Source organism: Dasypus novemcinctus, chromosome 4, assembly GCF_030445035.2.
Source record: "Dasypus novemcinctus isolate mDasNov1 chromosome 4, mDasNov1.1.hap2, whole genome shotgun sequence".
Classification (NCBI taxonomy): Eukaryota; Metazoa; Chordata; class Mammalia; order Cingulata; family Dasypodidae; genus Dasypus; species Dasypus novemcinctus.
In genome coordinates, this window is record NC_080676.1 from 65,181,011 (window position 1) to 65,194,202 (window position 13,192).

A 13,192-nucleotide genomic window follows, 5' to 3' on the forward strand; every position below is an offset into this window, starting at 1 on the left:
GAATGATTAAATCAATGAAGATGCCATGTCATACTTGCTCCCTTCAACCATCCTGATAAGTATGTATTCTAAACTCTTCTCTTCCCTATATCTACCTTTTACAGAAGGTCTTGTATTGATATGTAGGAACACAAACCAAGAAATTAAAACTTTACCTTCAGTGCTTTCAGGACAGTTGCGCCTTCAAACTTTTCATTGGGAGTATGAGGTGAAGTTTTTCCTCTGTAACCATCACCAACAAGCATGATTCCCTGGAAGCAAAATACAAGAAGATGCTTTATCTATGACAACTATAAATTCACCAGTTCTCCCTTTTTATGGCTGCCAGAATGTTGAGAACCAAAATCAATACTCAGAACTAAGCCCATTTTATTCCAGGTTCCTAGTATAATTGATTCTCCTAATCAAAAGAGATATCTTCATTTAGCTTTCATTCTACATTTTTATTTCTTAAAATATAGCCACTTTTTTTTATAAGTAAGTAGAATGTTAATGATTAATATACTGGTTAATCATTGATTAAGATATAGGAACACTGCTACTTACATTTATTTTTCCAGGCATTTATACTTTCAGTGGATTTTCCCAGAGACTGTATCAACAGGTAGGGCATATGCTGCATGGCTGTTGTCCTAGGAATTAAGCCACTAGCTACTCCAGATCCCACCCATGAAAAGTGACATCATCCCAACCCTAAGGCTACAAAAGTGCATCCACAATCAGTGTCTCTCTCCTAAAGAAACTGAGATTCCAGGCCTTCTTCTTGGCTCCAAAGGAGGCCATGATCAAGGAATGAAGCTCAGTCCCCACCAGGCTCAGGCCAGGCCAGACCAGTCAGGCGCCCGTCCCTCTGTGGGTCCTTACACTGGCCACACTGTGGAGCTCCCGGCACTGCTCTTCTGACAGGACATTATCCAGGAGAACCCGCTGTGTCCCGTTCAGCTGCTCTGAGTTATAGACGAACGTGATGTTTTCGTAGAGCAGGGGGCCACCTGAAGAGACAGAACATATTCTCTTTCCTGTTACCTCTGTTCTCAGGGAGGGGTACATCCATCAATTTTCAGTGTGGAGTTTGAGGAGGGTCAGTTTCCTCATGAATTTTGGGGAATGCAAACACATATTACAAATTGGGAAGCCTGATAAACAATATGAATTCAGGCAAAAAGGGAGATGTTTGACTACCAGATTTCCATATATATATATAATAAGAGATTACATTTGTATAGTATTCTGGGTTTAATTAAACATTCTTTTTCCTTTTGATTCCAATGATGCAAAGTAGACTGGGCATCTTCGAGGAATTTCCTCTGAGAAGACCTCCCTGAATGCCGTCAGCAGTTATATTCGCCCTCCCCCACAGCCCTTGTTTCAGACCCCTGCTACAACATTATCTACAATAACTCGATTAAATGTTTGTGCCCCTCAGGCACGGCATCTACACTTCAGTTTTACTGGTGTCTAGAGCAATGCCTTAGCCAGGCAGGCACCACGAGGACAGTCACCCCCAAGCGACCAGTTCCTTTCCCAGATTCTCCTTAACACCTAACTGACTATACATGTTTTTGCTTTGGGAGTATTTATTATTCAATGCTCTCTGGGCAAATTAGTTACATTGTTTTTTTGCACATTCAGATTTCCTTTGGGCACCTGGTCTCTCCCCACACAGAACCCATCCTTTATGAAATTAGCCCCACGTGGTCTTCAGAAGGTGAGGCTAGTGGACCATGGTTTAGACGGTGAGATTACACAATCCAGATCTAAACATGTCCTTTTCTCAAGTAAAAATGCATTGAAGGACAAAGCCTCTGATCGTATGATGAAGAAATTTTAAGATGGAACCAAGTACAATCCTGAGGGACCCAACATGTGCTTGTAAAGAACAGTAGCTCTCCATGGAGGTGGTGGGGTTGGGGAGAGCACAGTTCTTCCCCAGCAGTGACCACCAACACGGTCACCTAAAGTGTATCACGTAGAGGAGGAAGAATTCACTGAAAATGGTGTCTGCTTTACAGAATGGATTAATCAAACTTAACGAAAGCACTATATAAATGTTTATCAGCATAGTTAGGGAAAAGATTCACTACTGGCCATGATTAATTGAATATTAAAATAGTGAGACAGTATTTAGATCAGTGTTTCTTAATATTGAGTAATATATGGTTATCTGTTTAAGCAATAATTTCCCCAAGGAGTTCCAGTGCAGACATTATTTTTACTATAATGGTACATCCATATTTGCAGTCATAAAACTATCTACTCATTATTTATTTATATAGTTTTATATAACTTAAACCAAAACAAATTCACAAGATTAAATAAAAACAAAACCATAAAATCAACTAAATTCAAATTACCAATATTAATGGAAAGGTTGATGTTATGCTACTGAAATTTAAAAAGCCACTTTCAACATGAATATTGTATAAAGTGCTCTGTCCCAGGATCTTTTGAGTCAGCATTCCAGATAGTATTTTTGTTGTGTGAAGACTCCATTCTACCACAACTTTTCTCTGCTTAAACTCCTACACTGTTTTTATTCTTATAAGGTCCCAAGATGCCATTTAGCTTTCAACTGGTGCTATTGCTTCCCTTATGTTATAAATTCATTTCACACACTATTTCTGGTTTCTTTGTGACCACTGAAGTATTATCATTTATTCGTGCTGATGTGACTGGGAGCACACCACAGAGGTTGACATCTCGTGGCACTACTTGGCTATAAAGTGGTCATTGTTATCGCTCTTAATTTTTAAAATTATCATTATAATGTATAAATAAAGAACTAGTAGATTCCAAGATTATGTCCATAAGCTCTGACTTTAAGGAACACATTCTTTCCTTTGGATAAATAGAAAAAAAATAAATTCTTCCCCAATATAATCTAACTTTATTCTGAAAAAAAATAATGGTGAAAAGTTTTTGATCATGTAAGTTTAGAAAATGATGAGTTAAATGAAATTTTAGAATTCTTCTCAGAGCTTTTAGTATGTGAACTGTTGTTACGAATCTCCCCAAAACAGATATAATAAACTAGAGTTCTCAGATTTGAACAGTTTCCTCTTCTCTTCCCCTCCCCTCCCCCAACTTTCCCTTCCCATCCTCTCCTCTCCCTACCCCCACTTTCCCTCCCTTCGTTCCTTTTCTGTGACAGACAGATTCTCCATGATGGCCTCCAATGATCCCTGCCTCCTGATATCTTGTGTGATTTGCTTCCCTTGAGTGTTGGCAGGGCTCTAACTTGCTTCTAACAGAATAGGGCAAGGGGGATGGAATTTCACTTCCGTGGTTATGTTTTATAATAGCGAAACTTTTGCCTTCTCAGTTTGCACTTCCATGAAACGAGGGGTCATAATGGAGAGACCCACTTGGTGAAGAACTGAGGGCAGCTTCCTGCCAACAGCCAACTAGGAATGGAGACCCACAGCCCAATAACACTTCAAGAACTGAGTTCTGCCATATGAGCTTCAAAGTAAATCTTTTCCCAGTCAAGCCTCAGATGAGACCAAAGCCCTGGCTGATACCTTAATTGTTGCCTTGTGAGAGATCCTGACCTAGTGGATCCAGTTAAGCAGTTTCCAGACTCCTCTCTCAAAGAAACAGTGAGAAAATAAATGTATGCTATTTTAAGCCAGTAAGTTTGTAGTAACTTGCTTCACAGCAATTGATAACCTCTTTGTAAAAACCACAGTTTGGAAATGGTTGCTCTAATCCTATTTAGTTGATTAAAAGTAATAGCTAAATTAAGATCTTCAAATAACTGGAAAACTCAATTGCATGTTCTGCTCTCATTTAGAAATATAAAAAGTTATTCATCCAACAAGAAAGGTAAGATACTTTTAGGTTAACTGAAAAAGCATGACTGATACAAAACTCAAATAGAAATGGAAGACAGCTGAGGGGCTTAATGAACTGAGTTGTTTTTTTTTTTTTTTCCTTTTTCCATAGTATTTTAATTGTATTTTTTTGAAGATACATAGATCACAAAAAATGTTACATTAAAAAATGTAAGAGGTTCCCATATACCCCACACCCTATCCACTCCTCCCACATCAACAACCGCTTTCATCATTGTGGCACATTCATTGTATTCGATGAATACTTTTTGGAGCACTGCTGCACAGTTTGGATAATAGTTTACATTGGAGTTTACACTCTTCCCTCAGGATATTCAGTGGGTTATGGGAGGATATATAATGTCCAGCATCTGTCCCTGCAATATCATTTTCACTAATATCTTTAGTCATGTATAGTTAGCTGCCTAGCCTACGAGTCTACAGAGTCAAGTTTCCCTTTCAAGTCTTTCTAAGTTGTTATATGGCATAAGTTAATTCTCTTCTTTAGGCCTCAGATCTGCTTTAGGAAAGGAGGCTCTCTCTGGCACCATTTTAATGAAAATGGTGAAACAATGTAAAAGCAGATTGAAAAGCAGAGAATCATATTTTTAAATATTTAGCCTAGAAGAAAAATAAAATCTTCCTAGATGTATAAAGTCAGAAATAAAAGAGAGGTAAAAGTATTAATGTCCCTAGTCCCTCACCACCCCACCTACCATTTCTTCTTTGAACTGAGTTGTTTTATACTTTGCTATATTTTCCTAGTTTTCTAAATTAAATGTATGTTGCTTTAAATATAATTAGCTTATTTTCAAAGTACATATTTAAAGTTACTAAAACAAAAGCATTTAGAACAGTGCCAAACACTTTTAAGCTCTAAGTAGTTGCTGCTATTATTATTATTATTATTATTAAATTAAAAAGCTATGCCTGGTAAACTTTGGTCAGGTCTGAGCAGCACATCTTAATAAGCACATGGCATAATGGAGTATATTTAGAGGACAGATACCAGGATGTTGAAAATTCCTCCAACCATGCTATAGGGAACATACAAAGATCAGGTGACGGAACTGAGTACAGAGGGATTCCTAAAAGCCTAAACCCTTACGGATTCAAGGAGAATCTATATTAGTAATTGCCTTCCACACAGCAATATAATTCTTAACAAACACAGAGATTTATAGAGAAATTTCCCACATTCCCATTAGAACAAAACACAAATAAAACGAAAGAACTATCTACTCAAGACCAAAAGGGAATGGGGGAAAGAAAAATAAACTCCACCATTCAAAAAGTGAGTCTCCAAGCCTACAGATGACTAGCCAAACAGAGAAAAACATTAAAATAAAAATAAAGATGTAGTCCAGCAAGTTGTGGTTCCTGGGGCCTGGTTTGATGCTTCAGCCAACTCTTAACCACAGCCCAAGGAGATTTAGTAAAACTCAAGTCTTCTCTCATTCATAAAGTATGTGCCTGGCTCTGACTCTGGTTGCAGTAAAGAGGGATCATCTAGGAAAATGCTTCTTTGTGGAAGGTGGCCCAGTGCTTCCTATCTGTGATTTATGGCAAGAAAGATCACCTAAGCATAAATACCACAATGTCAGGTCATCCCAGGAGGTGTACAAACTAGCAAGCCCTCAAATAAGTACAGCTACTTACAGTTTACAAAAGACTTTTCACATTCATCAGCTCACAAAAGTTACCCTCCTTCTTTGACAGATGAAGCCCTGAGTGATTGAGTATCTTGATCTCATTTACCAAGGATCACATCTGAGTAGACAAGCTAGGGCAAAAGCATCCTGATTCCAATTCCAGTGGTATTTCTAATGTAGCCTCCCTGATTCTGAGGTAATTATCTAGCAGGACCTTTGGATAACTGGTAGTTCATAGGAGAAGGGTAGCCCCAGGCTATTTTCTTCTCAGTGTTTAGAAGCCATCCAACAGGAATGATACAAAACACTGTTAGGAAACCAGAGTAGATGCCAATCTCTTTTTGTGGAAGATGAAAAAGTCTGAAATATACTCTAACCTGTGCAGCATAGATCTTTTCTGGCTTCCTGACATCTGCTTTCAGCCAGACTAAGTATGAAAGTGTTTTCTGGTAGGGACCTTTGTCCCTATCTACCACTGTTCTTAGTTTAGATCCTAGTTGGATCTCTGGTGATTACGCAGAAGGATTTGTAGTGGGTTCACAGAGAAGATCCTCAGTTCCATTGGCCAACTCAACTAAAAAAAATCTCCCAAAATGGTAGAATGTGGTGACTGAGCCAATCATGATTTTTTTCCTCCATCAAATGCAGAATTCTGTTCTACTTTTCCCATTAGTCTTCCTGGTTAGCCAGGAAAAAAAAATGCATTGAAATTTCGCAACTACCCTGGAGTTTCCCAAACCTTTACAGCAAAATGCTGACTCACTGGCATGGACTTCCTGGGTGATTCTTGACTTGAAAAGCAGCATGAACTCTGGCTGACCATGAATCTCTCTGGCAACTGTAAAACAGCTTGGGTTTTGTGGCTACAATCTGAGGTCCGGGTCAGATTTGATGAACATATTATCCTGTTTACTCCTCATACTGACTTGGAAACTAAGGAAGGAAATGGCTGGGAAATATGAGAGCTGTAGAGGCCCTGGCATTTTCAAATCAGTTAAAGGAATGTGCTGACAAACTGTCTTGTGTTGGGGAAAGGAGTACTGTACTCCTCAGGTTTTTAAAAACTCCTTCTTATCTTGCAATTATTTAATCCATACTGGGATACATTTTGGATATCTGGATACGTCTGTGTTCCATGCAGCAGGTATAGATGAAAAAATGGGATTTGGATTCAAATGCCTGGGTTCAAATGCATGCTTGATGTTGGATGTGTCACTTAATCTCATTAAATCTCAGTTTTATTACCTGTGAAATGGGGGCACTGGTCTCATAAGAGATGCTGCTAGAATTCAAATAAGTTGCTTTTAAATTGTTTTTGAAAAATTAAAAAACATATAGAAGTAATTTTTTAAAATTACTATAGCCCTTAGTACTACTCTTGCTAAAATTTATAATTATAATTATGTTTAGCTTGATTTAAAAACTATTACTGGCCATACTCCACTTGTGTCTCCACTAATTTTAATCTTCTATAAGCATCCACATAATGTTCTGCTCTCTCCATATCTACACCTTTGCTCTGTTTTCCCACTGGAATGGCTCCCTCCCCAACTGTGTCAATTCAATCTAAATTCCACTTGACTCTCAAATTCCACTTGATTTTCAGATTCTGTGTGCTTCAAGCATCAGTTAACTAATCTGATAGCCCAAGTAACTGTAAGCTTCTTCAAGTTCCTCTTTCCATAGTCTATTCCACACTATCTGGCACTTACTCACTGTGTGACAGAAGTAAGTCATATAACCTCCCTAAGCCACAGGTGCTCAAGGATGGAGATCACAATGCAATCCCTGCCTAGCTCACAGGTTTGTCATAGGGAATAGAAAAGAGAGTGAATTTGGAAGCATTTTTGTTGGACACCAAAAATCTGAAACATTCTTGCTTTTAAACCTTCTTTCAGAGTTTAATGAATTGTAATAGCTTAGTTCTACTCATTATTTTCCAGAGTAAGGGGTTCTGCCTTGATATGGATAAGAACTGATCACGCACCATCTGCTCCTTGTCTTCTAAGAGTGAACAGTAAACAGGTACTTACCCTCTCTTAGGTCTCGTTCTATCTTGGGTGATGACTTTTTTCCCATTGACAATCCATGAACTTCTGCCTCCTCCACATTCACTCCTGAAGGGACCCTGCCCATCCAAAAAAGTTGAAATAGCAATTTTCCACTGATTAAAGATTTTTAAAGGTAAAGGATATTTTACCCAGATAGTCTATGATTTCTATATTGGTATATTTTTTGGTTGTACAAAAATCCACCTATCTTTCAAGACCAAATTAAGTATCACTGCTTCCATGAAGTTCTTCTCTGTTCCCTCAGTGAGTGTGTTGTATTTAAAAACTCCTCTAAATTTTCTTAGCAATCTTTATTACAATTAATTGGATCCATAAATTAACCCCCTTCAGATTATACTTGAGTCCCGGAGCTGGAAAGAAAATAGGTTTGTGCATCTTTATAGGAACTCTCATTGTGTCTAGAATCATGCCTTGATTTGGAATCACAGAATGTTAGTTCTCAGGAATCATCTTATTCAACTCCTTCATCTAAGGAAAAAACGAGACCTAGAGTGGTAGATGAATTATTAAAAGTCACACAGAGGAAGCAGAGAAAGCTGGGACCAGGATGTGGAGCTCCTAATTCCCAGCTCAGAAATCCTTTAACTATATTGCCTTGTCTAATTCATAGAGCTAAGTTCTTTATAATAAGTTAAGAATCTAAGTATTTCTTCTCATTAAAAATAAAGTTTGTGTACTAATGGATGACTCACCGATTCTCATCCTGTCGGGCTCCATATCTGATCCAATAATTCTGTTTTAAATAAAAAAGTCTTTGTAATTTTGTTGCTGTAACATCATTTACAGAAATAAATAAAATAAAATATACACTTAAAAATTCAAAATACCCAAAATACTAGGAAATTTGCATACTATATGAAGATACACTATATATTTTTTATTTTCATTTTTATTTGTTGAAAGGCTAAGGTTGATCCAATTTTGGCAAAGGCAAAGGGAACACTAATGGGTAAAAAGTCATGGAATTAGCCTAGGCATCTATTCCTTTGTTCAAGTAAGTAATTTGTAATTGTGTGGCATTCAGCACAACTCCTTAAGGTTTTATGGATAAAATAAAACAAAACAAAATTCCTTCTTGGTTAATCATTTGTAAAGGTCATAACGTGAAGAAGTGACATTTTCTGGGGTTTTTAGAAATAATGCAATTCTTTAAAAAATAATAAGTAGGATAGGGTATAAATAAATTAGAAATGTTACATTAGAAATTACAAATATATATTAGAAATACATTAGTAATATTAAGAATAAAATTATCCTATTTTTAAATGTGTCAATGAAAAAGTGACATAGTTAAGAGAGAAAGGAAAAAAATAAATGTTCCAAATAGGATATATTAAAAATAAAGGTTTTCATAAACATATTAACATGCACATTATATAAAGAACTTAGGTAGCAATCAACAGATAAATGAATAAGGACATGCCAGATAATTCAAATAAGAGGAAAAATAATTCATATCAATAAGGGAAAAGGTTTATTTCTGATGATGGTGAACAAAGGAATGCAAATGAAAATAATGACATATCATTTTGTACATAATATACAAGTAATACAAGTAATTTTAAAATGATATTTCTCATTGCTGAGAAGTTTGTCTCAAACTGGAGTAGTGAAGGTATTAGAAAACTCTTTTAGAAAAGCAATTTAGTTTTAAGAACTTTAAAATTTCCCATATCCTTTGATGACAGAGTAATCATAGTCTTGGAAGTTTATTCTGAGTATATAGTTTAATAGAAGAAAAAATGCTGAATGTCTTAGGCATGGTAGGAAAAAATCAGTAATAATTCAAATGTCTAGCAGCAGGAGAATAGTTAATTTGTTTTACATCAACTCTATATGTGTAGCTAAAAATAATTTTGAAAACCATACAGACATAGAAACTGCTTATGCTGTCTTCTAAAATAAAAGCCAAAACAAGTATCTATATATAGAGTAATACTAGTTTTGAAAAAGTTATATCTGCATACGATTAATGAATAGAGTACAACATGGGAAAGTGGAGAAAGTTCAGCATGATGGTAGGTAGAATTCTGACTGATTTTTTTTTAATGTCTCTTTAACGTTTAGGTGATAAACAGACGTGACATATCTTATCATAACTTACAAAATTGTGCAGGAGAGAGTGTAAACTACAATGTAAAGTATAATCCATGCTTAGTGGCAATGCTCCAAAATGTGTATATGAATTGTAACAAATGTACCACACTAATGAAGGATGTCGTTAATGTGGGAAAATGTGTGAGGAGTAGAGAGTGGGGCGTTTGGGAATTCCCCATATTTTTTATGTAATATTCATGTAATCTAAGTATCTTTTAAAAAAAATGAAAACATATAATTAAAAGAAAAAGAAACAATATAAAATTTTCCATCCAGATTTTGTAAAACATAAAACAATCCTGAGGCAAATGCATAATGTACAAAATAAAGATTTCTTCTGTTTCGTCCAAGTACATTTGTTTTTGACTTTGGACCTCAGCAACATGGAAATCTATTAAAGCATATTAACATTTACCACATGTATTTAAGTAAATCTGTTTTTCCTCCCAATCTCTGTTAGGGCAGGGGATTCAAATTTTCAACAAATGGGGGTAGAAAATGAAAGCATAAATTAAAAGTCCACTCAGTAGTTCTTTTAATAAACATTTCTTCTTTCCTTTTTGCTCTTACCGGTTCACTGTATGAAAATCCCAGACCTTCTGCGGCTGATTTTATCAGTTCAGATTCCAGTTTATGACGCTTCACAAACATTGCCAAATCCTTGAGAAAAAGAAAAAAGAAAAAAAAAAGAAAATTTATATTTAAATAATAGGTAAGAGGGATAAAAAAAAGTTCAGGTGGAAATATTTTTCATTAGACAGCTGAAAAATAGGCTTAAAGAAAACACTCAAGAGTTTTAACAATGCCCCCATCTCAAAAGATTTTCACAAAGTAGCACCTACTAGAAAAATATTCTTTTGTCAATAATAAAAGCTTGAAGGAACTGAATACTAGAAACTTTACTAAAATGTTAATAGTCTTTAAGAGAATTGCTATATTTTTACCTTCTCTCCCCCAGAGCACATGGCAAAAAGAAGAGTTTCTCCTTAGACATCGGTCTCACCTCTCTAGCCTCGATGGATTCTGGGTCGATGCTGTCAACCAGCAGACTTTCATAGTAATCCACGTTGTCTAGCACATCCTCATCATCTGGATGGAACAGAAGGTAGGCCTTGGCACACTCCAAGGCTTTCACATACTCACCAACTGAAAGACCAAGGAGGGGTAGCAGTAGAGTCAGCCTAGGCTTGTTCAAAGGATTTTTAAGAGATACTTCAACTTGTCTGTGAGAGGTCAGCAGTAAATATCAATGAGAGGGAAAATAAGGGAAGGATAGGCAGAGTAAGCAGAAAGTCACTGATAAAAGGAAGGACTTGGTTTCAGTTATTCAAAAGGCACTTCCTTCAGGATGCTTTAGGGCTAGATGTTTTGTGCATATTATCAAAAACTTTCACCTGAAGATGTTTGTTGACAACTTATATTATTTAATACAGGAAAACAGAACAGAATTTTAGGACATAATTCTGATTTTCATACTGAGTTTGGGTTAAGCAAACATCTTTGATGACTTTTTACAATAGTCCTTCAGAGGGCCCCGAATCCTCTGGGCAACTGTTCCCCTGCCCCATCCCTCACTTATACCTGCTAAAATTCCAGCAGTAATAAAATATCAAAAGGAATTAACAAAGATGCTGAACTCTGAACTCTTTACCACAGAAATATTTTGCAATGACAAGAAAATTGTGGAATTCTGTATGTCTTGTTTTCAAACAGGCCACTATATTGGATTTCTTTAAAACCCATGTGCTTCTTTAGATATATAAAATCTGAGCTGACTTTGATTTTAAGTAAGAATGCTAAAAATTAAGCAACTCTTCCCATTCATTTGCATTCACTGTCTGTGACGTGAACACATGATCTATTGTTTGCCATCAGAGCCAGGATGATGAGTAATGTTTTGCTTTTGGAAAGGAAAAGATTTGCAGAAGTAGCTTAAGAATGTTGGCTTAAGATTTTTCCTGATTATTTTACTTTCTTTACTACTGAACTGCATACAAGGGAGCTTGACGTTGGAGCTAGTGAGGAATAATGGGAAGCAAACTGAAAGAGGAATTATGACCTCTCACTAACTGACGTGACCTTGAACAATTCACTTTGCCACAAAATGAGGATATTAGACTACATGATATCTGAGGTCAATTTCAGCAATCCAAATTCTATAACCTATTCATAGACACATGATGCTCCATCTCTCTCAATAAGATAAATGCAAATTAAAACTATATTGAGGTATAAATTTTCAACTAATAAATTGGAAAAATCTACAAGTTTGATAATATAGTCTGTTGATGGAACAATGATAGCATTCCATATGGAGGAAAATTTGGCAGCCTCTTTCAAAATTACAAATGACTAAACTATTTGACCCAGCAATTGTACTTCTGGCAGTTTATCCTATAGTTATTTGTGGGCAGATGTGAAATGACTCATGTAAAATGTTATTCATTATAAAATTGAGTGAAAAATTATAAACACACATGCCCTCAATAGACATCTTAAATAAATTACTTTGCAATGATATGCAGATATAAATAAAATTTAATGAGGAATATCTCTATGTACTGATACAATTAGATTGAACCACATAAAATTGCCAAATTTGATCATATTTTACCTAAAGAGACAGCAATTTCATAGATCCAACCTACTCAAAAGATATCTGATATATACTGTTGAATGACAGAAGCAATGAAGAGAACAGTATAGATAATATGTTATCTTCTGTGTAAAAGAGGGGGAAATAAACCTGTGTGTGTGTGTATTTGCTGTTTACATTATATAACATTTTGGAAGGTTAAAAAGAAATTGTGGTCTGTAAGGCATGACACCAGGTTGATGGGGATGAGGAGGGACACTTTTATGATCTTTGGTCTTTGAACCATGTGAGTATATTACCTACTAATAAATAAATTGAAAATTTAAAAAAAATTAAAATCAAATAAAGTATTAGCCTTGTGTGTACCTTTCAGGAAATTATCAGAGCTTTAAATTTTCCACTTTGCCCTGATATAATTTCACTTTCTATCATTTGTCCTGAGCTGCAGTGATGTCAGGTGGGAGAGAGAATGCACAACTCCCATTGCTTTGATGACAAACTGAAGAACACAGAAGGCTAAACCACAAAAACACAATGTCTGTAATGATGAACAAGTCCCCAAAAGACTTCATGGATGAGCCACACTTTACCTCGATAGTAGGCAAACTGTAGGTAGTCATAGTGCAGAGGAAGAAAGTTCTCAATTGGCGAGAGCCGGCCGGGGCGAGTGGCAAGTTCCCTTACACATTCATGCTGACAAACCAGCACCTGCATGTAGTGATCTGGAAGAGAAGGCCCGAGAAGTGTGTCCGTCTGGTCTGCTCAACTCCAAACTTCAGAGTGACAGCCCACAGTGACACAGGGTATTCATCATCTTAACATGCTCCTTAGAGTATCATTACCTTCACTTCATAACTGGAAAACTGTTTGATAAATAAAGTAAGTGACTTGACAAGATCTCCTAGTCAGAGATCAGTAGAGCAAGAGTAGAGACCAACTCTT

General features: G+C 36.2%; 1 protein-coding gene across 1 annotated transcript in view; it reads right to left on the reverse strand.

The window, feature by feature from the left end:
* The window catches only part of P3H2 (prolyl 3-hydroxylase 2), a 184,946-nt gene that overhangs the window by 19,934 nt on the left and 151,820 nt on the right, over window positions 1–13,192 (reverse strand). The window contains exons 4-10 of the mRNA XM_004469615.5: window positions 12,841–12,972; window positions 10,658–10,800; window positions 10,225–10,314; window positions 8,250–8,290; window positions 7,519–7,613; window positions 865–992; window positions 156–251 (exon numbers count right to left, since the gene is read on the reverse strand). Coding sequence (XP_004469672.1) covers window positions 156–251; window positions 865–992; window positions 7,519–7,613; window positions 8,250–8,290; window positions 10,225–10,314; window positions 10,658–10,800; window positions 12,841–12,972 — 725 coding nt within the window. The remainder of the gene's footprint in view (window positions 1–155; window positions 252–864; window positions 993–7,518; window positions 7,614–8,249; window positions 8,291–10,224; window positions 10,315–10,657; window positions 10,801–12,840; window positions 12,973–13,192) is intronic.